Below are 27,934 nucleotides of genomic sequence, written 5' to 3'. Positions count from 1 at the left end.
CAAATCCTGGAGGAAAATTGAGAAAATAAATATTCAATTACTAGTTCCTTAATAGGATAAGTTTCTTAACTTGTAACTGAAAATGATATACATCACAAAAGTAAAAACCAAATCATGCATATATAAATGATTATGTTTCATAAAAATGCATTGGTAATGAAGTTAAATTTAGTAAATCTATAGTTTACATTGAATTACACCATCTAATATCAAATTCAAATGCAAAGAATACCTTCATCATTCGAAAATTGTCTCATCAATTCAGTTTATCATTCAATAACTTCCTACCATAAAAATTGAAATCAAAGCAACAAGTCATTTGATTTCTAGATTCAAATTCCAGTTTGCGGCTGTCCAGAAAAGAGGGGGTTTGGAATGTCGTTTTAGGTAGTATGAGAATTTCTTATATATTATGATAAATTTTCTATTGCATCAACAAAATTATTCTAATGAGTTTAACTCTAATAGAATTATAAAGAAAAAAGAAAAGTGAGAGTTTGAGCTTTCAAATGATTTCAAATATCAAAACTTAAAACAGGAAGGCTGTTCTGGACAGATTGCAAATCGAATTTGAATTCCAGAATCTGCCTCAATTTCGTTTAATCTTAGAAATCGTTGATCATTGAATCATGATCAAATCATAAATTTTCAATCTGTTTTCAATGTAAATTCAGCTTTGAGACTTTTTGTCCATTCTAAACAAATCTCAAGTTAGATATAAAGAATATAAACCAATCTAAAGAATACCTTAGAAACTTATTCAAGATACAAATCTAGAGAATATAAACCCATCTCAGTTCATGTATTGAACAAAATCTCATTTTATTGCATTGGAATCAACTTCTATTGCAATTAAATAATCTAGATTAGAAATAAGAGTTCATCTAATTCATTTCATAATGTATTTATCATATTTTATTCATTGGAAAACTATAAATAAACATTAGCTCTTATTCTCGTTCAGATATAGCAACAACAATAACAATGAAAGATTAAGATAGAATCAGAGATACCTGGAACGTTATCCTGTAGAGGGTTTCGTGACTGAAGGGTTTTAGGGTTTCGCGACTAGAGGCGACTAGAGAAAGAGAGTCGTGGTGCTAGAGACAGAGATGAAGAAAGACGGAGGCTGGAGGCGGCTGGAGAAAGAGAGTCGTGGTGCTGGAGACGGAGATGAAGATAGACAGAGGTTAGAGGCGGATGAAGATGAAGATAGACGGAGGTTGGAGGCGGATGGAGATGAAGATAGGCAGAGGCTGAAGGATGGGTTGGAGACGAAGATAGGCTGTAAGGGAAGGAGAGAGAAGTGTTTTTGTGAAATAAAATTATTTGGGGGACTTAGGCGGAAAAACAAAAGAAATGGGCGGGAATTTTTTTTTTGGGTAATTGACCTTGCATTAAACTTAGCTCTAAGCGGAATTCAGCGTCAATCTGGGCTAAGTTTTGCACTACTTTCATTTAACCATCAATGCGGATTTTAATGTCATTCCAATGATATTTGAAGTAAATATTTTTTTAACTCTCGGGTAGATTTTTCTATTTGGCCTTACATTAAACATAGCTCTAAGAGGACTTCAGCGTCAATCTGGGCTTAATTTTGTACTACTTTCCTTTAACCATCAGTGCAGATTTGAATGCAATTCTAATGGCATTTTAAGTAAATATTTTTCAGTTCTCGGGTAGTTTTTTCTATTTGACCTTGCATTAAATCTAAGCAGACTTTCCTTTAAAACTTTGCGCTAACCCTTGTAATACTTTTCTTTAACCCTCTGTACTAACTTTTGCAATACTTTCCTTTAACTATAAGTAATTCCTATATGCGTTAAGGTTTGCAACACTCGCTTTACAATGTCAGTGCCGAATGTAGTGCAAGATCTCTTTTGCACTAAATTGACCATAATACTCACCATAATATACCATAAAAATATTTAAAATATACCATAAAAGTCATCATAATATACCATAAATTTCACCATAATATACCAAAATATTCACCATAATATACCATAAAAATCCTTAAAATATATCATAAAAATCACCATAATATACCATAAAATTCAACATAAAATTCAACATAAAAATCCTTAAAATATACTATAAAATTCACCATAATATACCATAAAATTCACCATAATATATCATAAAAATCCTTAAAATATACCATAAAATTCCCCATAAAATTCACCACATTATACCATAAAATTCACAATAATATTCATTAAAATATACCATAAAATTCACCATAATATATCATAATATAAATCATTTTACTAACTAACAATTTAAAACATGTCATCTTCGGATTGTTCTTCCCCTAATATAGGTTCAACATCTTCATTTGTACAATAATATGAATCGCTTACGTCTTCAGTTTCATCCGAATCACTCTCATGCGATTCAATTTCATTTGATCCATCTAACTCAACATTCAAAATATTTGGGTCTCTTAAATCATTAACATTGTACAACGGTATATCAAGGGGAATATACAATTCAATGGTTGGATACTCTTGTTGATACTCTACCTCCACTTCATTTTTCCATATTTTTTCAATCTTTCCCCTTGCTTTTGTTTTACAAACGGCCAACCATTCACAATTAGGATCATTCATTGGGGTTCGATAGTTCGAATAATAAACTTGTATGACTTGTTGTGCAAGAATAAATGGATTGTATTTCCTCAATCTATGTTTCATGTTAACGTCAATCAATCTATAGGTAGGATTAACTCTAGTACCTCTTGTCGGATTAAACCATATGCATCAGAATAGAACAACACGTTAACATGGACTCGACTATTTTAATTCAATCATCTCTTCTAAAAGTCCATAGTAATCGACATCGTTGGCATGAACGCAAATACCACTATTCATCGTTGATCTATTAAAATCGTAATCACCTGCCCTCCACATATAACCGTTGATGAAGTAAGTTGAATATGTGGTTGCAGGCATTTTAGGACCAAATGAGATGAAATAAGGTATATATTTTTCTGTATTCCGTCGATTGTCTTGTACAACCTGAAAAACTAATTTAATGAACACCACGTGTTGAACCAAATAAGATCAATTGTCAATTAAAATGAAATCATTAGTTCATCACCTTTGATCGGAACCATCGGAACCATGACGAGAATTGACAAACTATTTCATTCAGATCTAACTCGACATTCATGTCACAAAATGCCCTACAATCATGATATAAATTTTAAGCAATCAAATTTGTAATTGAAATTCAAATTAATCATTCGCTACTTATAATATGGACCCACCTCCGGACAATTCAATAGGACATGATTGTGAGCCGATAAAGTTTCTTGGCTTGACATAAATCTCTTTGATGAACCACCAGTTCCACGTCCAATGTAATTAAAAATCGAAATCGATAGTTCTGTTATTTAAATTATCATAATGATCTAAGCTAGTCTTTATCACCTCTTTCATTAGGTAAATGATGTTTGTTTGTCATTCTAAGTATCTCCTTGCCTTTGGAAATTTTAGTTATTTTGATTTCGTAATTAATTTATCTTTCCTTGTTTATTTAAGTTCGTGCTTCTTTAACCTAACTTTTATTTTGCTAATACGATTGGATAGGACAATTTCAGCTTGTTAAAATCGAATAGCAATTTTAATCAATTTTTTTTCTTTTATCATCTAAACGATTCATTTCATTCTTGATTCCACATCTATAATAGGAACTCGACCCTTATCCAACTCTTTCTTATGGATAAAGGGAATTAACGGGATAAAATCGTGGTTGAATAAGACACCTCTCAACTCGGTGTTCACAAGCTGAGACACAATATATATGGAAATTAGATTCTCCATAAAGCACATCTCATGATTTAATGACAAATGTGAATGAATAACGAAAAGAATGAATATATTCTCAGTTTTTTAAACTTGTAAATTATTCAGAACTAAAATAACTAGTCAAAATAGTCAAATTAAGGACACTTAAGTTGTTTGTAAATGCAAATTTACACCTTTTCTAGATTTATTTGTAAGCTAATTAATATGAGCCATGTCCATTATGCAAGAATAAAAAAAATGGCTAAATCAAATTCTTTTCAAATATTTCTTTACAACCTGAAAGTTTGAATCAAACAATAATAGTATATATGTTCCTAAGGCTGGAATAAAATTAATCAAATATATATAGACGTCCGGTAACCAACCAATAAACTTGCAAGTCAATACTTTTCTTAATAAATAAATTCACGGGAGTTCGTAGTCGGTTTAGTTCGAGTTTTTTTAAACCAAAACAATATTTCGGTTATACTAAATTCATTATTTATATCCGACTCTACATCCACACAGATCATTTGATTCTAATATAGATTTACTCAATTGGGACTTATATATCTTCTTACCAAAATAAAAATATTAAAAGTAAGCTTAGTAATATTTCTCAAGTTTATATATGAAACAATCTAATTAATTTATTGTTTTATTTGTATGTACATAAAATAAATTGAATTCGATGTTGTTAAGTAAAAAATATAAAATTGATATCAAACGAGACAGCAACAGGCCAGCATCGATCAGCTTGGTTGTAATGCATTAAATAAGAAACACACAAATTTGAATTTCATACTTTAGGTTTCCAGTTGTAGATCTTGTGTATTTGAGTCCTTGTGTTAGTTCATCATCATGGTAGAAGTGTTTTAGAATCAAATGGGACTTGATTTGATTAAGTTTTGATCAGCTTTCCAAATTTTCAAAATGGAAGGTTTGGGTGACGAATATCGATTTAAGGTTTCATGTCCATGTTGGTCATATGTTGATATGGTTTAAGTTTTAAGTCATTTGAATATGTTTAAAGAATTGAAATTTTTTAAATAAACTTTGAGTTCAATTTTTGAAGGCTTATCTTGAAGGTGATGATTTTATTATTTACATGATGTTATTGTGTTTATAAGTTGATGCCTAGGTGATATACTGATATGGTTGTTTGAGATTAGACCAAAATGAAGTGGTTTTTATGGGTCATCGTGTTTATGGACATAGAGCTACTTTATTTGTTTGTCATATCTAGGTGTTTATGGAAGATATTTTCGAATATATTCTTGAACAGTTAAATTCTCATTGTCGAAACTAACTTTCTAAGAATCCTTCTTTATTAAAAGTGATTGACGTGTTAACTCGAAAAATTATAAACTGAGTTTTTAATTTGTTTGGGTTTCAGAGAGCGGACCGTAATTACATAGAAAATGGTAGGCACGGATTCATCGAACGAGTGACGAAGCACATGAGTTGAAGCAGTCCTTGCCTGAAACCGGCCGGTCACTCCTTCACGGGTCCAGACCTTGTCACTCTCCCTTGTGGTTAATTATGCCTTATATCCATTTGTATTTAGTTTATTTAATTGATTTTAATTATTTGATAGCTCTAACTATCTTACTAAATTCGAAAAAAAATAAAAATGACTCACTCTATTTTTCTAGTTGAAAAACAATTATAGGTGTCTTTATATATCTCGACATGTTACTTTTAATGAAACATTTTTTTTTCAATTTTCCATCCCTTAACCAACCTGTATCTACCTCATCTTCCTTACCAAACACTATTAAAGTTATCTAATCAACACCAAATCTAGTTAAGTAAGACTTAGAAAATAAAATATAGTCATCCATTGTCCATCTTCTTCTTTTTCAAGATAAAAAATGAATATATTATTAACATATAACTTTGTTATTTTATTGTTGATATATAGAGGGTAAGAAGATCCAACAAAGATTCTATATATATCTTTAGAAATTATTTATTTAAATTTAGTTTGGAATTAAACTAATTTTATTAATGAATAAAAATGATAATTTAGATAAATAAATTAAATAAAATTTATATCAAATTTAAATGTGAATTATTAATGAAATTTAATCCAAATAAATAATGAATTTATTAATTATTTAATTAATTAATATTAATGCCCTTTAATAAGAATTAATAAATTTTGAATACATTTAATATTCTTGTTATCATACAATATCTATATATATCTAATAACGCTTAATTTGAAATGTTGAGGGTGTACTTCATGCTCTCTCCAAAATAATTCTCATATCACAAGGTATTTTTTCATATTTCTCTCTCTTCATTTATGAATTGTTTTCTTTCCCTTCTATATATATCTAATAACGCTTAATTTGAAATGTTGAGGGTGTACTTCACGCTCTCTCCAAAATAATTCTCAAATTACAAGGTATTTTTTCATATTTTTCTCTCTTCATTTATGAATTGTTTTCTTTCCCTCCTATAAATATATTAATTAATTTTAATTTGAATATATATATGTATATTAATGTTATAATTATTATTAAAATATATTAAAATTTAATATTTTACATATACACATTAAACCAAATATTTATCTATATTAATTGAGTTTAGCATTAAATACTAATTATAAAACATTATGCAATAAAATCAAGAATTTCAAATATATATTATATTAATTATAAAATGTAACTTTCAGTTATTCCATTATATTAATTATAAAATAGAAAAAAAAAATTATCATGTTTAACATTAAATACTAACTACAAAATATTAAAACCTACAATAAAATTAATAATTTCAATTATATATTATATTAATTATAAAATTTAACTTTCAGTTATCATATTATATTAATTATAATATAAAACTTAACCTGCAATAAAATCAAGAATTTCAAATATATATTATATTAATTATAAAATGTAACTTTCCGTTATCCCATTATATAAATTATAAAATAGAAAAAAATGTAGTTATCATGTTATGTTTAGCATTAAATACTAATTATAAAACATTAAAACTTACAATAAAATTAAGAATTTCAATTATATATTATATTAATTATAAAATTTAACTTTCAATTATTATATTATATTAATTATAATATAAAACTTAACTTTCAGTTATCATATTATAATAATTATAAAATTTAACACAAAAACAATCATTATGAAAAACATAAACAGTGTAACTGCAATTAAATCAATATAATAAATCAACCCAACTTTTCATCTTTTTTTTCCATCTAAATATTTGTTTTCCTATAAATAATTTTACATCAACAAGGTTCAATTTAAGAGAGAAGAGTGATATTCTGCCTATTCGGTCTCCTTTTGCGGCTTTCATTGTTTTGCTATTTTTTTCTCAGGAATTTTATCATTTTAGGCAACTACAACAACATTCTATCTTTTGAATTCCATCTTGGTTAAAGTGAGTAATAATTAAATTATATTAACATCAATTTCTCTATCAACATCATTATTTCATTCAATAATTAAATTGGTAATATGTTATGTTTCACCAATCTATTATTCATTATTTTTTTTCCAGGAATTTGATCATTTCAGGCCGCTGCAACAACGTCCTATCTTTTGAATTCCATCTTGGTTAAAGTGAGTAATAATTAAATTATATTAACATCAATTTCTCTATCAACATCATTATTTCATTCAATAATTAAATTGGTAATATGTTATGTTTCACCAATCTATTGTTCATTGTTTTTTTCCAGGAATTTGATCATTTCAGGCCGCTGCAACAAAGTCCTATCTTTTGATTAAATTTTATGACTAATTAATAAAATAAAAAATTTAAATACATATAATCTCTTTATTCTTAGCATAATATTTTTTTTTCTATTCTCCAATTTTTTTTTAAATATTATTATTACTTATTATAACGTTTAATTAATTAATTTATTATTCATATTATTTTATAATATTTGTCATATTTAATATATTTATATTATATTAATAATCTTTTTATTATTATTCAATCTAAATATTTTTAAAATTACTTTAGTTGAAGTTATCCAATATAATATCCATCCTTCCTTTGAGTTAAAGTAGGAGTAATGATTATATTTTATGATTTAATAAAATAAAAATAATTTTTTAGGTTAAATATATTTAATTTTTTTAAATACATATAGTTTTATTAGTTGAAAAAAAGATGATCTATATCTTTTGAGTATATGATTTTTTTCTATTCCAAACAATTTCACATGATAAAGTTTAATGTATTTAATAATATTTATTTTTAATCACAAAAGAAATAAATATTTTTTTTTGAAATATTATTATAACATTCAATTAATTATTTATTATTTCCCATTATTTTTCAATATTTATCTTTATTCTCATTTTTAATATATTCATATTATATTAATAATTTATTATTATTATTAACATATGATATTTAAATACTTTTTTTATAATAAATGTGTTTGTTATGTCCATAACATCTAATTTTAAAATATTTGGTCATTTTTTTACAAATTTTATCATTTTAGGCAACTACAACAATATTCTATCTTTTGAATTCCATCTTGGTTAAAGTGAGTAATAATTAAATTATATTAACATCAATTTCTCTATCAACATCATTATTTCATTCAATAATTAAATTGGTAATATGTTATGTTTCACCAATCTATTGTTCATTGTTTTTTTTTCAGGAATTTGATCATTTTAGGCCGCTGCAACAACGTCCTATCTTTTGAATTCCATCTTGGTTAAAGTGAGTAATAATTAAATTATATTAACATCAATTTCTCTATCAATATCATTATTTCATTCAATAATTAAATTGGTAATATGTTATGTTTCACCAATTTATTGTTCATTGTTTTTTTTTCCAGGAATTTGATCATTTCAGGCCGCTGCAACAACGTCCTATCTTTTGATTAAATTTTATGACTAATTAATAAAATAAAAAGTTTAAATACATATAATCCCTTTATTCTTAGCATAATATTTTTTTTTCTATTCTCCAATTTTTTTTAAATATTATTATTACTTATTATAATTAATTAATTTATTATTAATATTATTTTATAATATTTGTCATATTTAATATATTTATATTATATTAATAATCTTTTTATTATTATTCAATCTAAATATTTTTAAAATTATTTTAGTTGAAGTTATCCAATATAATATTCATCATTCTTTTGAGTCAAAGTAGGAGTAATGACTATATTTTATGATTTAATAAAATAAAATTAATTTTTTAGGTTAAATATATTTAATTTTTTTAAATACATATAGTTTTATTAGTTGAAAAAAGATGGTCTCTATCTTTTGAGTATAAGATTTTTTTTTTCTATTCCAAACAATTTCAAATATGATAAAGTTTAATGTATTTAATAATATTTATTTTTAATCACAAAAGAAATAAATAATTTTTTTTGAAATATTATTATAACATTCAATTAATTATTTATTATTTCCCATTATTTTTCAATATTTATCTTTATTCTCATTTTTAATATATTCATATTATATTAATAATTTATTATTATTATTAACATATGATATATAAATACTTTTTTTTTATAATAAATGTGTTTGTTATGTCCATAACATCTAATTTTTAAATATTTGGTCATTTTTTCACATATATTTTCGTTAATTATAACAATCCAATTATTCACTTAAATATTCTTAATGTTTTTATATAAAAAATGTTTTGCATAATATATTAAATTTTCAAAAAATAAATAACTATTTTTACAGAAGATGGTGAATCTATTAAAAGCTAATACACTATATTTATTTTTAATCATAAAAGAATTTTTTTAAATATATTATATTTATTATTTCTCATTATTCTATAATATTTGTCTTTATTCTCATATTTAATATAATATATTATTTAATTTTTTATTATTATTCAATCTATATTTACATATAAATATTTTTAAAGTTTTTTTATTTTTACTTTTTTTTATTTTAAATTTTATTTTTATGTTTATATTTTATACTAACTATTATACTGTCAATTCATATCAAAATATTAGAAAATGGACACACAAGCCTCCATTGGATTGAAATTCTAGATTTGACTACGGATGGCAACTACAAACATTTAGTTGCAAGAGTTATGTACATGTGGGATGCAATAAATACTAAAAAAAATAATGAATTGCTAAGTGTTGATTTCTTATTAATAGACAAGGAGATAAGTGTGTTTAATATTTTGTTATATATTAATGTATGTTAGTGCAAACTAACATGTAATTTATAGGGTGCGGTTATTCACGTCAGCATCGATCGTCAATTTGTTCCAAGACATCGAAACTTATTAAAGGAGGGTAACATGTACATATTTTAAAATTTTTGAGTTGTCAAGTCAAACGCTCAGTACAAACCAGTTCCAAACTCTTTGAAAATTTTGTTTAGCTACTTTATGAGATTCTAAATATTCCGAGATATAAATTTAATTTTTCTGATTACAAGGAGGTTATTTCTAGAAGTGATAATTGCTCACAACTAACAGGTAGTGTTTTGATTAACTATTGTCTTTCATTTAATTTTTAACTTACATTTTCCTTTTTTATGTTATAGTTATTATAGCTCGTCTTATCAGTTTGGGCTCTAAGACTTTTAGCAAAACTGGATATAACACAGTTGCAAAACGTGGTTTAATCCTTCAATTTGATAGGTTGGTCATTTATAAATCTATAAGTTAAATGAGTTCTTTTGTTTTTTTACTCTATTAAATATTTTAATTTTTACCTTTTCTATGTGTTATTTTATAGTGGAGAAGATATTAATCTAACTTTATGGGGAAACATAGCCGAAAAATTTGAATTTGTTGAAGGATCTAACAACCAAGATCCTATCGTAATAGTTGTGACCGGCTTTCTTGTCAAGTTATACCAAGGTATGAATTGTAAAAAAAATATGTTTATGTCTTAATATGTTTGTGTTAACCATTTTTATGTGCTTTCAATAGGTCATCATGTCCTTTCTTCAACAACGGCCACACAAGTTTTTCAAAATCTAATGATTCCAGAGGTGGTGACTATGCGAGAAAGGTTGATATTGTCTTTCTTTAAACAATACTCTTTGTTTAAATATTTGTTGTTTTAATGACTATTATTTTTGTGCCACCTTTACTCAACTAATTGTAGATTTGTTGTCCATCCATCTCAAGTATGTTTGTTGGATGATACTGTTGAAAGTTCGATGTCTTTACAAGATGAGATGATGAAAGATCGACACACAATTGAGGAATTATACAACCTATTGTCAAATGAGGAAAGCAAGGTTGGTAAAATTGGTATTTCAATATTTTTATAGTTATCTTATTGGTTTATTGGTTAACAGGAATGTATACGTACCGTTGAAGCGACAATCAATAATGTATGCAACTACAATGGTTGGTTTTACTACTCTTGTGATGATTGTCGCAGAAAAGTAACGCTCGAGGGCAATGTTTTTTTTTTGCAACTCATGTGTTAAAGTTACAAAAAATCCTACTCCAAGGTGTTTATTTTTGTCTCTTTGATCATTAACAAACTATATTCATATATTTAATTATAACTATTTTGTTTTTTCATTAATTATTTTGTATCTATTTTAGATATAAATTAGAGATTGAGGTTGGTGACGAGTCAGGAGCTGCACTATTTGTGCTTTTTGATAGAGTTGTAATAAGTTAGTTAATCTAACTGTTTCAGATTTGTTACAATTACATCCGAGTTGTGATAAAGATTTACCATTTCCGTTATCATCAATGTCATCGCGAAAACTTGTGTTCCAAGTTAAAATTACTGATTACAACCTCAAGAAAAAATCACACAATTTTACAGTTATAAAAGTGTTTCATCCAAGTCAATTACTCATTACTCAACAGGTAAACATATTTTGGATATCTTTATGCTCAACTTTGAAACGTGTTTTATATATTAAATTAAATTTTGTTAAGGGAGGAGCATCAATTTCAGAAAAAATTGTTAAAGAGGTACTTTTTCAATTTTTTTATCAAATAAATTGTTTTTTTTAATCTATTTTAATGTCTTATTTAGATATTTGAAAAGTTTATATATATTTGATTAAATTTTATTAGGGATGATCATCAATTTCAAACAAAGCTGTTAAAGAGGTACTTTTTCAATTTTTTATGATCAAATAAATTGTTTTTTTTTATTATCTATTTTAATGTCTTATTTAAGTTTTTGAAATGTGTTTTATATGTTAATTAAATTTTATTAGGGAGGAGTAACAGACAAAGTTGTTGAAGAGATAGGACAAAAAAGACAAAAAATTTAGTTTTTATTTTTTATTTTACATTTTTTTAATTTCATTTTATGAAAGTTGTTTTTTTATTAGTATACATTATTAACTATTATTATAATATAGGATATCTCAAATTATAATAGAGTTATACATTTTTTTTTTATGAATGTTTGTTTAATATTGTGTTAACTTAAATTTTTATTTTGCTTTCAATAGTTTAAATTAAATCAAGCCTTTTGGTTTGTATTGTATTATTATTATTTTCAGTTTTAATCAATCATTCTTTTTTCTCACATCATGTATATATTTCATAATTAATTTTATATAAATATATTTTTCCTTACATAATTTTTCCACAATTATTTATATATTATTTATTTATTATTTATTTTTATACAATTTAGTTATATTATGAAACAATTAATAATAATTATTTTTTCTATTTTTTTCTCTAATTATATATATATATATATATATATATATATATATATTATATATTTTCTCTTCATATAAATATATTCTCTTTTATTAAATTAAATATTTTATAAAAATTCCGTTTATATTTTTCCCCTACAACGTAGGGTTTCATACTAGTTTTATTAATGTCCATTGTTCTTGATAATTGTTTTTATTAAAACTATGTAATGAAGATAAAATGTAAATATAATGAAATGCAAGTAAGACCAACCAACCATTGAATTTAATAATTAATGGTCATTGAATTAATGAATTAATAAATGTTCATTCATGCTAATCTTTTTTATCCCAATATTTTTGGCTTTTGAATTCTAAAAGTATTTTCCCTTCCCTTCGTTTGAATTCGGTAATCGTGAATCAAATAATTTTTTCAAGTAGCTGCGTCTGAAACACAACTAGATTCGTTGTATTCTAAAAAACAATTATCTACAATAAGTTTCAGAGGGAGACAGTAACTATTTTAAGAAAATATGCATCACATTCCTCGAATCCACACTTCTATTTCGGTGATTTCATTTTATTTTGATTTTTGTTTATTTGTAAATTTACTTTTTATACTTTTTCTGTAACTGAAAAAAGGACACCTACAACTTATACAGTATAATTTTCTTATAAATTCTATACAATATAAACACCACTTAGTCATAAGCCTACCAGGTTCAAGACCATCATCTCAAGGTTCTTAAATTTGATAATCACCTGTAAAATCATAAAATTTTATAAAATAATTAAATTTGTGTACCGAAAAGATTATTTATTATTATTATTATTTTTTTTTGTTAATTAAGAAGAACTAATATGACACCATAGAGTCATGATTTCCGCTTCAACTTAAAGCGTTTTAAAATGAAATCGAACCTGTTATGAAATATTTACTTAGAAACAATGTTTTTGAATAATAAGATGTTTTTTTATTAATTCTGATCTGTACGGATTTAATATAAGAAAAATGACATTATCACTCATTTTAAATTTTTTAATCTTATTCCCTACTTATTTATCATCCACATGTTTTGTCCATCATTTTCTCTTTCATTTTTATAAGTCCATCTTAAATGTTTTTCAAGCACATTTAAATTTAGTTTCTAAACAGGTTCATGTTTAGGATATAACAATATAGTTTTTAGTTATAACTATGATAGTCATACATTGAAAATATATATATCTAATCAACAAGAAAGCAACTAAAATTAACTAAAAAGAATAGATGATTAACGTTGTCTCATTAACTAAGGATAAATGACAATGAGGCGATTCTGAGTATTAGAATGGAAAAATAAAAACAACATTCATGTCCTAATCTATCTAAACATCAATCTATCTTAGCTCCAATCCCCAACAAAGGTCCTGTCCCGAGGGGACGGGAATTCTTGGCGGGATACCAAAAGCATATTATATTTTTTTTAAATTATATAACCCAACATTTTACTAATATAATTATATATATATAATGATGCTTAATTTAAAGTGTACGGATTGCCGGGTCGAGAACTGTGGTTAATTTGAATATATGTGAGAGTAAATGGATACTTGGGTTGGATTGTGGGTTGACCCGCCCATAAACTTAAAACGGTTAAAAATAAAATAAAAAATGCTATAGGTATGGTTCGAACTTGCAACCTAACAAAAACAAGTACAACATTTTAATCAACTAGGCTAATAACATTTTATATTTTAAATTCAACCCAAAATTTGATAAACGCGTGACATTTTAACCATATAAGTTCAACTTTTTAACTAATCTATATATATATATAATTATGCTTAATTTTTAAAGTGTCCGGATTGCCGGGTCGAGAGATGTGGTTAATTTAGATATATGTGAGAGTAAATGGATACTTTGGTCGGATTGTTGGTTGACCCGCCCATAAAAATTTTACCGTAATATTTTTTCACGATTTTTTATATTATTACTCGTGCATTTGCATGGGATACATGCTAGTTTACTATTAGAACTTGAAACTCAATGTTAATGTTAGGTTGAGCCAACATTAATAGAACTTGATAGTAGACGAAATAAGATTAGTAGTGGGAGACAGTGGCGGACCTACAAGGGGGGCCTTGGGGGGCCCGGGCCTCCCCCAACCATAAAGGTTTTAATATATTTTTTATATATATATTTATCAAATAAGATTTTGTCCTGTTGGTTTTGGAGTTGACCTTCCATAATAGAGGTCAGGAGATCAAACCCTGCCTCTCACATTTTCTTTATACAAACATTATTTTCTTTCTTTTATAAAAAAATTAATTCATAATTATAGTATTCTAATTTCAAATAATTATAGTATTCTAATTTCAAATATAATTTTATTAAAGTAATTATTATTTTTATTTTATACAAAAAAATATTTTCTAAGATACAATATTTATAATAATAATACATAAATTTTAGTTAATATACAAATAAGATTTATTTATATAATTTAAAATATAAAAAATTATATATAAAATAATGAAAACCATATAAGATTATTATTTATTTTAAAACTACATTTATATTATAATTATATATATATATATATATTTTATTAATTTCAATATAATTAATTAATAATACAAATTACTTATAAAATAAAGATTAAAATAATAATTTATATAAATATAAGGATAAAATAATAATTTATATAAATATAAAGGTAAAATATTATTTTATATTTCTTAATTTTAAATTAGTTTTAAACTATTACAACAAATAAATGTATTTGTTAGATTTTATTTAGGGGCCTAGGTTATGAAACATATCTATTTTTAGTTATTTATTTTATGTAGGATATAGAATAATGGAGATGTTCTATAAACGATTTTTTATTTTTACATCACATGAGCAGTCTGAGCATTCTCAATCAATTAATGAGCCTACTAATGAGTCTAATGTTACAGATCAAATATACATAGTTAGAACATAGCATATCAAAAGATACATCATTTTTTTTAGTGTTATCTTTTTAAACCTTTAAATAGAGAAAACGTATATGTTACCTTTATAGGAGATGGGTACAAAAATTGAAAAAGGGCATTAGAAAGATTCAATCGACATATGGGAACTTCAAATAGTTGTCATAATGAAGCTAGAAATCAATTTGAATCATTTCAAGATCAAAGACATAACATGAGAAACGTTTTACGTACACATGGTCGTGATATAGAAATAAATTATTGCACCCGTTTAACGACAATGTTTGATGTAACACACTTTCTATTGACGCAAGGATTATATACCTTTTCGAAGACATGATGAGTCAAGTAGTTCATCAAATAAAGGTAATTTTCTTGAATTGATTGATTGGTATAGTCAACGTAATGAAGATATTTTGTCTTCTTTTTGTACCGACTCATGGACAAGAATAATTTAGTAATTGTGCTTGTTAGTATTTTGTAATTGTGCTTGTTAGTATTTTGTAATTGTGCTTGTTAGTATTTTTATGTAATTACCGAGTAAAATTTTAATTAAAAAATGCATTTATTTGATCGCCAAAAAATGCTACGTTACTATGTATTTGGCCCCCCCGAGAAAATATTTCTGGGTCCGCCACTGGTGGGAGAGGAGAGAACGTCGGAGTCAATCAGAAGTAGAAATGAAAATGTATATTAACAAAAAAATAATTATTATTTAATAAAATTACTAATTATTACCTATGTCATAGATAAGTTATTATGATTAGTCTATTAATTTAAACGTGTGTTTCATAAGAAACCGAAAGTTATGAATTCACTTTACAAAAAATGTCTTAAATTTAGATTTGGGCAATTATGGTAGACATCGCACTAGTTTCTTTTCAAATAGAAAGATACGTCGACCTTCCTAAGTTTTCCAAATAAAACATTTGCTCAATATTTGAAAAAATTATTATATATGCATATATAAATGTCATTTTCTTAATTTTCATACATTAAAACATTTCTTCAATTTTTCTATTATCCATTTTTATGTTTTAAAAAGTTCGGGGAGGTTACAGAATTGTACGAGTAATTATAATTTTGTTGTGATTTTTTGTCAGCATCTTTCGGTTTTTTTCCACTACCCCCAATTTTCGGTCAAAAATCCGTCCCAAGGTTAGACTCTCATAATTCACGCGATCGCATTCAAATTTGAATATCTCTATTTGAAATTATAACTATATATTATGTCTTCTTTTTTTCTCAAACTATTCTCACAGTACTCTTATAATATCAAAATCATCCTCCAAATCAAGACCATACAAGATAAGAATAGTGGGTACAAAAAAAATGTAAACAAGAATTTTCAATAAAATGTAAGAGTAAAGTATAGTTACAAATAAATTAAATAGTATACATGAAGTTTCCTTATTCTGAATAGTGACAAATTTATTTTAAATTTGTAAATTAACATTCATTTTTATAAAACTAAAATAAATTACAAATATAATACAGTACACTTAAAATTGTTTGGTTGTCTATTCATTTTTATGTAAACATTTGTTGTTTGGAAACAACAAATGTTAATTGGTGCCTGGGGCGGCTGGACTTAGGAGTGTTCACTGGTAATTTTTTTGGGATAGTTGAGTTTATTGGTTTTGGGTTTTTTTAATTTATTGGGTTAATTCGAAAGCTGAATCGAATTTGAGGTTTAATATATTATATAATAAATTATATTTAAAATTATATGTTTTAAATTATATAATATAAAATAAATAATAAAAATAAATTAGGTTTTCGGTTTGATTTTCCCAACATAAAAATCAAATTAAAAACCATATATGAATTCGAATTAATTTAAATTCGATTTGAAAACTCAAAATAAAATTCAAATTCAATTTATTCGAATTATGTGAATTCGAATTCGGTTCGACTAAATATTATACACCTATATCTCAAATATATCTTTTTATAGTTCTAGAGTTGGTTTGATTTTAAGTTTATTTTACATATTTATTGATTTTGTTTAATTCATCGTATAACTTATTTAAAAATTGTTATAATTTGTCATATTTTAATTATCAGAATAAATTTTATTATTTAATATAAGAATACTATTTTAATTCTAATATTGTAATGTTATTTTTTTATTGTTTTATTTGAGTAAATTAAATAATATTAACAAATAATTATTTAAAAAGTTTAATTATAAAATAAGAATATATAATTAAATTTTAAAAATATTTTTAAAGTCATCAAAAATATTTTAGGTATCAATTCAATTAAAAAATAGAAAATTATATTTAAAATAAAAATAAAAGAGTATATTATTATCTGATATATTTTGATAATTAAATATTTTAAAATTATTTATTGAGTTTATATATTGACTTGATTTTAATTTGTTTTTTTTTTTCTCAAACAAGTATTTTTGTGATTTTTGGATTATTACTAATAGTGTTTAAACTTCAAATATCATGTAAAAATATCTTTCAAAAATAATATATTTTTTTATTGTATCATTCAATTATAATGTTAAATTAAATAAACAAAAATATTTTTTTTAAATATAAATTAATATACAAATCTACCAAATTTATAAAAATATAATTTAAAATTACACTTATTCTCTTAATAGATGTAACCAGATGCATCTAGAAATTATTTCAGAACAAATTTTAGTATAATTTCAGACCAACACAATTTTTAGAAAAATTTATATTAAAAAATACTCATCCTCAAAATCACAAGGCAATGTACTCTTTGACCATTGATCGTATGCGTTTCACACAAAAGGATTGAAATGATTAAAAAATAAATAAATAAATGTGAGATTTCTTTATTTCTGTTGGAAAGAATCCAAAAGTTTTTTTTTTTTTTTTTGTTGAGACAAGAAGATATTAGAACTAAATCAAAAGCACCTCCCTAATATCAGAAAAAATTATTTTCCTCCTACACCTTTGTGATCTACACGATATAAATTGCTTCGAGGGTATAATGGTTGACATTACTTCACACAACAATGCTATTACTTCTGCCTCCCCACTTAACCGCGACTTTTGATTGGTCCGTCCAAACTTAACAAAGCTCCAATAAAATCTCAAGAGGGTTACTACAATCGGAAGAAATTACACTTATTTGTAAAGTACCCCTCTTCCTATTTAGGGAGTTAAGGCGAGAAATTGCTTGATGAACCATTCCGTTCGCCACGCACCGGCCCCATTCACTTGCTTATCATAGAGGCTGCCTCACAACTATTCATAATAGTAATAGTGGGGTTGAAACACAAGAGTGCCCCCATCCAACTGTCTCCAAAATCACATCCATCAACATTTTGTAAATAAATAAAGTTTATTTTAAAAAAAAAAAAACATACTCAAGATGTTCTTAATTTGATTATATCATTTTTGGGCTTGTTCATAAATTTGGTTTAGATTTTGAAAGGTAATTTTTTAAAATTATTTTTTTTATAAAAGAATATAAAAAAAATAATATTTTTTAAATTTTAGAAAAAAAAATCCTACCGAATAAGATAAGTTCTCTCAATGTGCTTTTTGTCCACCTCAAATATCAAACACATCTCTATATATTACACGTGTATCTCAAATAGTTAATACTTTGTCTTTCTCCATTTTTTTTTTATTTTTTATTTTTTTATTTTTTATTTTTTATTTTTTATCATACTCTGTCATCGAAAGAGTTCTTCTTAGATGGATTATCTTCCCAAACATGTAACTTCATGTGTCATCAAACGTTAAATTCAAAGTATTGAATATATATATATATTCCCTTCAAAGATAATCTTTTTCTTTTCTCTCTCTTAAAAACATTTATATTTTATGATTTTATAGTGAAGCTGGAACAGTTCTTTCTAGTGAAGAAACACGTATCATATCCAATGACTAGTCAAACTTATCTATGTGAACATAACTCAAGAGTTCGGCGAACGCACGTTTGTTAATCTCTTAAAAACAATCATTTCTTCGACCAAACTTATCAATTCCATCTTTTCTTCATCAAAGCTCTCATCTTTCTCGGAATTTGAACGAATAGTCAAAAGGGTTTTCTTAATTTCATCGAAAGAGAAATTGGGTCGGTTTGTATTTGTCTTGATCGAGCTTTGTTTCTTCTTAATAAGGTGGCGAATCCACGAGAAACAGGGGAATTTACCCAACTTCGGGAGCCAACTGCTGCGAAGGAAACAGATGAAGGGGGAGCTAATTCTGATTTGCCTTTGTTTTCTGGCTATGGTGAAGTTGGAGAATTGTCGGCCATGCTTCCACCTATGAATCGTGTTGTTTCTAATTATGAACGACCACAACCGTCTGGTTTTCAACAGTATTTTGATTTTAGGAGGGGATTTGTCGGTTCTTCGGCGAGTAATCCGGTTTCGAGCACAAGTTCTTCGTCGGGGCAGAAAAGGAGAAGGGAAGAAGGAGGAGGTTCTATCTTTAGTGGATCATTATTGGAATTGCCTTCTCGTGTTTCAAATGGTATGTTCTCATATTCAATATTCAAACTCTTTCTATGTTTTTTTGTTTTGTTCTTAGAAAAGATGAACTATTTCATTAATCCATGTTATTTGGAATGCCTTAAATTTCATTAACCCATATATGATAATTGAATAATTTGAATTCAATAGAGATATTGATTCTCTTCTTTTGAAAATTTCAATCATATAGTAGTTGACATGGTTATATATTTTATGTATTTGTTATTTTGTTCATGACTATGTGTTTTTCTAATTTTTTTATTGATCGTGTCGATGATTTTCACTTGTTTAACAATTAATTAACATAGGCAGTTTTGTTCAATAAAAAATTATACACTTAATTTTATATGTCCATATTCTTTGTTCATTGATTCATGGACTATAATAAGGGCTCTATAGTCTTGAAGATTTGGTGTGCCTACTAGGAGAGCAAAATATATTTGTTCTTGTTTTTCTATTTTACATTAAATGTAATAATTTCGTATAATAATTAAAAAAATGACATAGTGTAGTTATGTTAATTCATGTTGTGACCCAAGTTCAAACATTGTTTTCGAGCTACTTGGTAAGGGTTGTCTTAGGCTAAGTCTAACTAACTTACGAGCCGACCATGCACATACATAAGAATCAACAAAATTATAATGTTACTTTCATTTAATAAAGCTTTTCACATAATTTAAATGTCATGTCATTTGTTCATTAATAAATATCTTTATATCAATAAGATTTGGTACGTTATCACTTATCGAGTTCTTACTAGAGTTGTGTAACTTCTTAGTGTGCATATTTGAAGGGTGTTCTTCTTCCTAAATGTGTTATGTTTTCATGATATCACGAAAAATTGGGTTAAAGGGATGTTTTCTTTTAAACACATTCTTGGTTTTTTCATTAACTTTTTACATGCAATCTCCTCTCTTATAGTGCAAGGAGAAGCTACTTTACAAAGTGTAGGAAACAGCGGCGGTTTAAGCACAAATAGCGACGCAACATTAGCGACAGTAATACAACAACAAGAAACATCAAACATAGAAACTAAACAAGAAACAAGAAAAAGATACAGAGGAGTAAGACATAGACCATGGGGAAAATTTGCTGCCGAAATAAGAGACCCAAATAAGGCTGCTCGTGTTTGGCTAGGAACATTCGACACGGCCGAGGCGGCAGCCCTCGCTTATGACGAAGCAGCTCTGAGATTTCGAGGAAACAGAGCAAAACTCAATTTCCCCGAAAATGTCAGACAGCTTCCTCCGCCGTCGCCGTTACCGGCGTCGGCGGCACCGGTTTCTGTTCAGACGGCAGGGATGGTTACTCAATTTCAGCCATTGATGGAAACTGCTAGTGAAAGAGAGTATAGATGTTATTCACAGTTGTTGCAGAGTAATGTTGATTTTAATGGTGGACATCGTGATTTACTGCATCATATGTTGTTTGCTTCTTCTTCGCCGGCGACGGATTCTTCGGTTTCGGCGGCGGCGGCATCGTCTTCTACGGTTAATCAATCACAATATTCTGATGAACAGTTGATTACTAATGAAGAACAAATGGAGTATTTTAGGCAGTTGCAGAATCGAGATGGGAAATTGGATTTTCCGGCGCCGCCATGGACGAGTTCAAGTTATTTCCCACCACCTCCTCCTCCTTCTGGTTTCTAAACTTGGGCAAAAATCTTCACTTTTTTATTTTTTTTTTGGTAAATATATATATATATATATATATATATATAAAACATCTGTAGATTACAGCAAAAAAAAATTATAGATATATATAGATTACTGATTTTGATATTCTTGTTGAGTTTAAATAGTATATGTATGAGATTTATTTTTTTATTTTTAGTTGGCTTTAAAATAAATGTTATTTTTTTAAGCAAGTTAGAAAGACTATCTATCAACTAGTTTGATGGTAGTTATCATCTTTTATATTCCATTAGATAACTTTTATAGCATTGAAGGGTGTTCATTAGATAACTTTTATAGTATAGAGAAAGTGTCTTGTTTCTCTTTTAAACCTTCAAATTTGGAGTTTGTGTTGTATTTATTTATGTGGATCGGGTTTATCGTCTCAAATTTTTTTAATTTGAAAAACTCTCAATTATTTTTGGTCGTCTGCTTATACTCTCAAATCATATTGATGATTATTTATTAAACACGTACTTCTTTACAACAAAAAAAAAATGAGATTATATTATTAGATTTAGAATTTCTAATAAAATGTTTTTGGAATTTAGTTTTTTCTAGGGGCTCTTTTTACTTTTTTATTTTTTATTTTTAAGAGTTTCTCGTTATTTGAATCATATTTGTAGATAGTATAAATTTGAAAGAATTTTCGATATTGATTATCAACCCTTGAGCAAAAACAAATTTCATTGTCGTTTATAATTTTGTGTAGAGATTATTCCGACACCGTTTTATTGATTTGCTAGGTTTGTTCTCTCACCCTCAAGAAATTATGATTATTTATTATTTTCATTCAAATTTTATATTTAAATATATATATTATCCAATATTTTTATTTTTTATTGTTTAAAAATTAATATTCTATCTGTAACTCTTTATTTAATTCAATTAGAATTAACCCTAATAAAAAATAAATTATTTATGAACATTATAATAATTTAACTTTAGAAAACAAATAACCTCAAGATTCTATCAAAATAAAAAATAAAAACATTAAAATCCCTCTAATAACCAATATCAAATAATTACAAGGTGTGAAATTCAGAATTTGGTCTAACAACTCTATAATCCAATTTAAACAGATAAATATTGTATTAAATTAATATAAAGTTTTTATATGATAAAAATGGATATATTAAGTCGGATAGATGTATTTAAATAACCAAACAAATTTGATATGCACCTAAAAATATATTAGTTAAAGTTATGATGTACAAATAAATAAATTTTACTGATATAACAATTTTATATATCTTTCTGTCTTTGTTTAGTTAAAAAAAAATAGTATTATTATGTTGGTATTTGTATATATAGTTAATTATGTTTAATTAATATTAAATTTTATCCAAATTAATTTATAGTCGGTTGAATATAAATGATTGAATGTATGAATTTGGATATCCAAAAATTTATAAAATCGAATCAAGATACATTTAATGTCCAAATTTAAAGCTATAAAACTCATAATATTTACCTTAGAATGTGGAATATTATTTGTTATCACCGCCCATGACTACTTTTTCTTTTTAATTCATGATTACATTTTTTTATTTAGTTTTGTACTTGGTCAATTCAATTTTCATGTTAGTTGTGATTATTAATTGAATTTATTGTTTTAAATAATAATATATCAAATTCAAAATCGGCAAGCTTAAAAAAAAAATATAAATATGAAACCTGAAAGTCAAACAAATATTTCAAATAAGAACAATTCTAATTTAGGCAATATAATAATAAAACTGGAATTTTATTATATAGGTTGAACTGAAATGTTTTAAAATATTAAAATTGTCGTCTTTAATACTACATGGTGATGCAATCCAATAAGGGACAAAATGGGATACATTTCCAAAGATAATTTTATGCTGATCCTCTCAAGTTTAGTGATAGTGATGTGAATAATTATTAATTTTGATATATTCATCTTCTATGTTCTTTGTTTGGACATACCCATATGACCAATAATATACCTTTATAATTATTGACCAATAAGGAGTAATGGATGAATCTTGTATTCTGATTTGGGATGGGAGGTTAATTTTAAGTTATTCTTATTTTCTTTTTCTAAGTGGTTCGATTCAACCAAGAATAAAATCGGACTTGTAACATTTTGGTCTCTTAAGTCGACTCTTACCAATTAATTATCTTTTTGTTACTTTTTGTAAGATCTTATACAATAATAAAATAAAATAGAAAAAATTAAAAATGGTGTAAAATCATAAAATTATAAGATTCTTTAAAATCGTAAAACTTTAATTAGTTTGAGAATTTATTTAAATCAATTTTTTTAATATTTTTAAAATTACAATTACTCGATATTTGAATGTTATGGTCTCTAATATATATATATATATATTTATATATTGATTCTTAATTTCAAAATACTTGGATTACCGGGTCGAGAGCTGTGATTATTTTAGATATATATATGTGAGATTAATGGATATTTGGTTAGATTGTGGGTTGACCCGTCCATAAACTTAAACGGTTAAAAATAAAATAAAAAATGATATGTGTATGTTTCGAATTTTCAATCTAAACAAAAACAAGTATAACATTTTAACCAACTAGGCTAATAAGACTTTATATTTTAAATTCAACACCAAATTTGATGAACGCGGAACATTTTAACAATATAAGTTTAACTTTTTAACTAACTAATCTATACATATATAATTATGCTTAATTTCAAAGTATCCGGATTGCTGGGTCGAGAGTTGTGGTTAATTTGGATATATATGTGGAAATAAATGGATATTTGAGTCGGATTATGGGTTGATCCGCCCATAAACTTAAAATGGTTAAAAATAAAATTAAAAATGCTATATATATGTTTCGAATTTACAACATTACAAAACAAGTACAATTTTTTAACCAAGTAGGCTAATAACATTTTAAATTTAACACCAAATTTGAAGAACGCGGGAAATTTTAACAATATAAGTTTAATTTTTTAACTAACTAATTTATATATAATTATGCTTAATTTCAAAGTGTCCAGATTATCGGGTCGAGAGTTGTGGTTAATTTGGATATATATGTGAGAGTAAATGAATACTTGGGTCGGATTGTGGGTTGACCCGCCCATAAACTTTAAACGGTTAAAAATAAAATAATAAATGTTATATGTTTGTTTCGAACTTGCAATTTACAAATATAACCCTTTAACAAACTAGGCTAATAAAACTTTATATTTTAAATTAAACACTAAATTTGATGAATGCGGGACATTTTAAAATATAAGTTCACATTTTTAACTAACTAACAAAACAATTATAACCATTTAATCAAGTGTGATCGTGATGTGGTTTGTCGAGGAATAATAAATCGATATTAATTGAAAGTGGTTAAAAAATATTAATCAAATATTTGATTGACCAACGTGTGAGGTCACTATGCTAAATGTTAAAAAATATGAATCAAATATTTGATTGACCAAAGTGAAAATGTAAGATCACGAGATAAGATGTTCATTAAGAAAAAATATGTGATGAAATATGTGAGAAGATAAATTAATTTACCGAAGTGAATAAAATGTGAAATGAGAGTATTTTTTATTTTAATATATTATTCGTGATTTATTAAGAATTTTAAACATTGAATACATATTATTTTATTTATTTATATTTTTATCTGTGTGGATTGTACGAAAATTATTCTAGTATCATATAGAACTCTCCAAACCCGAGACTTAAAAAGAGGTAATACACTTGAGAGTACTCCTTAAGGTTTTGAGTTATAGTGAATTATTTGCATGTCAAGGTATTTATAGCTCAAAACCTTAAACAATACCCATAAGTTAATTAATTGTACATATTTAACTTTATATTTATACATTTTATAAGATATTATCATATGAAAAATAAATCACAATAAAATAGCAAGATGACATAGGGGAGTTAGACAAGACATCCACTAAACCCAACATTTTTTTTCTTTCTTTTTTCTAAGATTTATCTTCATCTTTTTAATATAGTGGGAATTGTTTACTATAGTAAAACTTAGTCAATATCTATCTTAAAACTACATTAAATTATTCATATGGATATACATGAATTTTAGGGGCTTGTTTGATGTGGGTTTATTTAAGAAAGAATCTAAATTATTTAAAAATATTTTAATCATAGTGAATTATTTAGATTAAATTATTATAATATCTTTATTAAATATAATGAATTATTATTCTAAGGGCTTGTTTGATGTGAATTTTTATAATGAATTATTATTTTAACTAATTATTTAAATAATTTGATTATAAAATAATAAGGTAGATAAATAGATAGGTGTTGTAAGTGATTTGATTAGTTAAGTTTTTAACCATTAAATTCATTTTAATTATTAATACTGGTTCATATTATAATTACAAATAAATATTTCTCTTTTAAAAAAAATTAAAATTCCATTAGGTAAGTTTTTATTTTACATTTTTTCACCGCTCCAATTTGAGTTATGGTTGTGTTTTATTCGGTGGACATCTTGTTTAGTCGATTTGATTTTTCATTCTGTATATTTATAATTTTCTAATTATTGTTGGTGAGTCGTTTGCTGTTCAATATGTAAAGAGATAAAATTATTAAATTTATAATTATTTTTTATTATTTTAATAAAGAGTTACTAAAATAGATTCTTCAGTTTGAGACACTTTTACAAATTTTACCTATCATTTTTTATATGAGTTTTTCATTATTTTAATATATACGGTTAGTTATTCCTTCACAAAAAAATCATTTGATTATTAATTGTCTTTATAAATCTTCTAAAGTTTGTCATTCATTTATTTATTCGACTTTTTCTTCTTAATCATTCGTTGAATCTTTGAAGTTAACTTAAAAATTATAAGATTTTGAATTTTTTTGGTTATAAATTTAATTATTATAAATTTATCATATTATTTAAATTTTTATTTAGCTTAATTGTTTTAATTTTGTTGATATTGTTTATAATTTTTTTAATAAAAAGATAAATTTAAATAAATTATAAACAAATATCATTTGAATTAATAATAATTATATTTTTTTAATAAAAATAATAAATTTAAATATCATTTGAATTGATCATGTTAGTTGGGGGTGTGGAATGGATTTTGATTGAATAAGACAAGGAAATGGAGGGTCCGCGTGTAATGAGCACGTGTCAGATAGAATACGGCCACGTGTGGCGTAAAGTAGCTTTTTGTTCACCAACTTGCAAAATGCAGATATACGTGTACATCACTATAATTTTATTTTTTGTATTTTTAATTTTATTAATTTTAATTATGTCCGATTAAGATAAAGAATTAAATTTAAGGTTTAATTTTATTGGCTTATTTGTTAATAACATTTAGCTTATTAACTACAATTTATTTATTAATCACACTCTAATGATATAAAAAAATTATTAAACATATTTATTTAAGTTTATACGACAAACCTCCTTAATTTTATTAAAATGATAATAAATTATTATTATTAAATTAGGATATTAGTAATTATATTTGAGTTTATCATTTAAATTAGCTTATAATGTGTGAAATTACTTTCTCAAATTCTCTTAATTTGCAAAGGTAAGCTAAAAATGAGGGATGGGCTTTGATAATGAATTTTTAAGTGTCTAGAAAATAAATACTAAATCAATCTAACCAAAATATATATAAGAAATTTAATTATTTGATAAGTAAATTTTTTTAATAAAAGTTTGTAACAAATGTCAAAAAAAATATCTAAAGATAAGTTTCTTTAAAAAAAAAAATTGTTAAAAAACAATTATGTGTAAAAATGTCAAAAAAATATCTAAAGACAAGTTTCTTTATAAAAGACTATTGTTACCTTTACAATAAAAGAATTAAAGTTATCTTTACACACTCAAGTTACATTATAGGTAAAAATGAAGTTTTAGTTTATTGAATTACTATATATTTAATAAGTTTATATTTAATTTTATTTTAAACTATTTTAATTTGAAAAGGTTATGACTATATAAATCATTCAAGCCATTTTAAAATAAATTCGGATTAAAAATATATATTTAATGAGTAATAGTTGTAGTCATAATTATTAATAGGCTTGTTTTAATAAAAAAAAAAATGGAAAACTATCCTAATATAAAGCAATAACTTTGTGTGCATTTAACTATAATTTAGTAACTAATATATATGGTAGTAGTTATTTGTTTTTAAAATATAATAAATAAACCTATTTGATACTTATTCTTAAAAAAATTCATTCCCATCTAGAAACAGGAAATAAAAAGGTTGAAAAAGGAAAGAAGTTTAAAAAATTAAAATATTAATTTTGTATACCTTTATAGTTTTAAAATGGTTTCAATTATATATATTTTGCAAAAATATATGTATATTCCAAAATAAATAAAATTAAATATATATATATATATATATATATATAT

The 27,934-nt window shown here is 25.2% G+C and overlaps 1 protein-coding gene across 1 annotated transcript; it reads left to right on the top strand.

Annotated features, from left to right (window-relative positions):
* The first annotated feature begins 1,112 nt into the window (after positions 1-1,112).
* LOC124924337 lies at positions 1,113-21,576 on the top strand. The gene is made up of 8 exons (XM_047464392.1): positions 1,113-1,287; positions 10,352-10,448; positions 10,546-10,670; positions 10,743-10,824; positions 10,921-11,069; positions 11,117-11,120; positions 19,436-19,875; positions 20,796-21,576. The coding sequence occupies exons 1-8, from the start codon at positions 1,113-1,115 to the stop codon at positions 21,524-21,526; spliced, it is 1,803 nt and encodes a 600-aa protein (XP_047320348.1). The 3' UTR covers positions 21,527-21,576.
* Positions 21,577-27,934: the final 6,358 nt, after the last annotated feature.

This window comes from Impatiens glandulifera, chromosome 2 (assembly GCF_907164915.1).
Source record: "Impatiens glandulifera chromosome 2, dImpGla2.1, whole genome shotgun sequence".
NCBI lineage: Eukaryota > Viridiplantae > Streptophyta > Magnoliopsida > Ericales > Balsaminaceae > Impatiens > Impatiens glandulifera.
The sequence above is the reverse complement of the archived record's forward strand: the minus strand, read 5'-3'. Positions and strand labels throughout refer to the sequence as shown.

Coding starts and splice junctions, on each gene's coding strand:
- LOC124924337 (XM_047464392.1), top strand. CDS start 1,113: ATGAAGAAAGACGGAGGCTGGAGGCGGCTGGAGAAAGAGAGTCGTGGT. Junction 1,288..10,351: donor GTTGGAGACGAAGATAGGCT/GTAAGGGAAGGA, acceptor TTTATGTTATAG/TTATTATAGCTCGTCTTATC. Junction 10,825..10,920: donor GTGGTGACTATGCGAGAAAG/GTTGATATTGTC, acceptor AACTAATTGTAG/ATTTGTTGTCCATCCATCTC.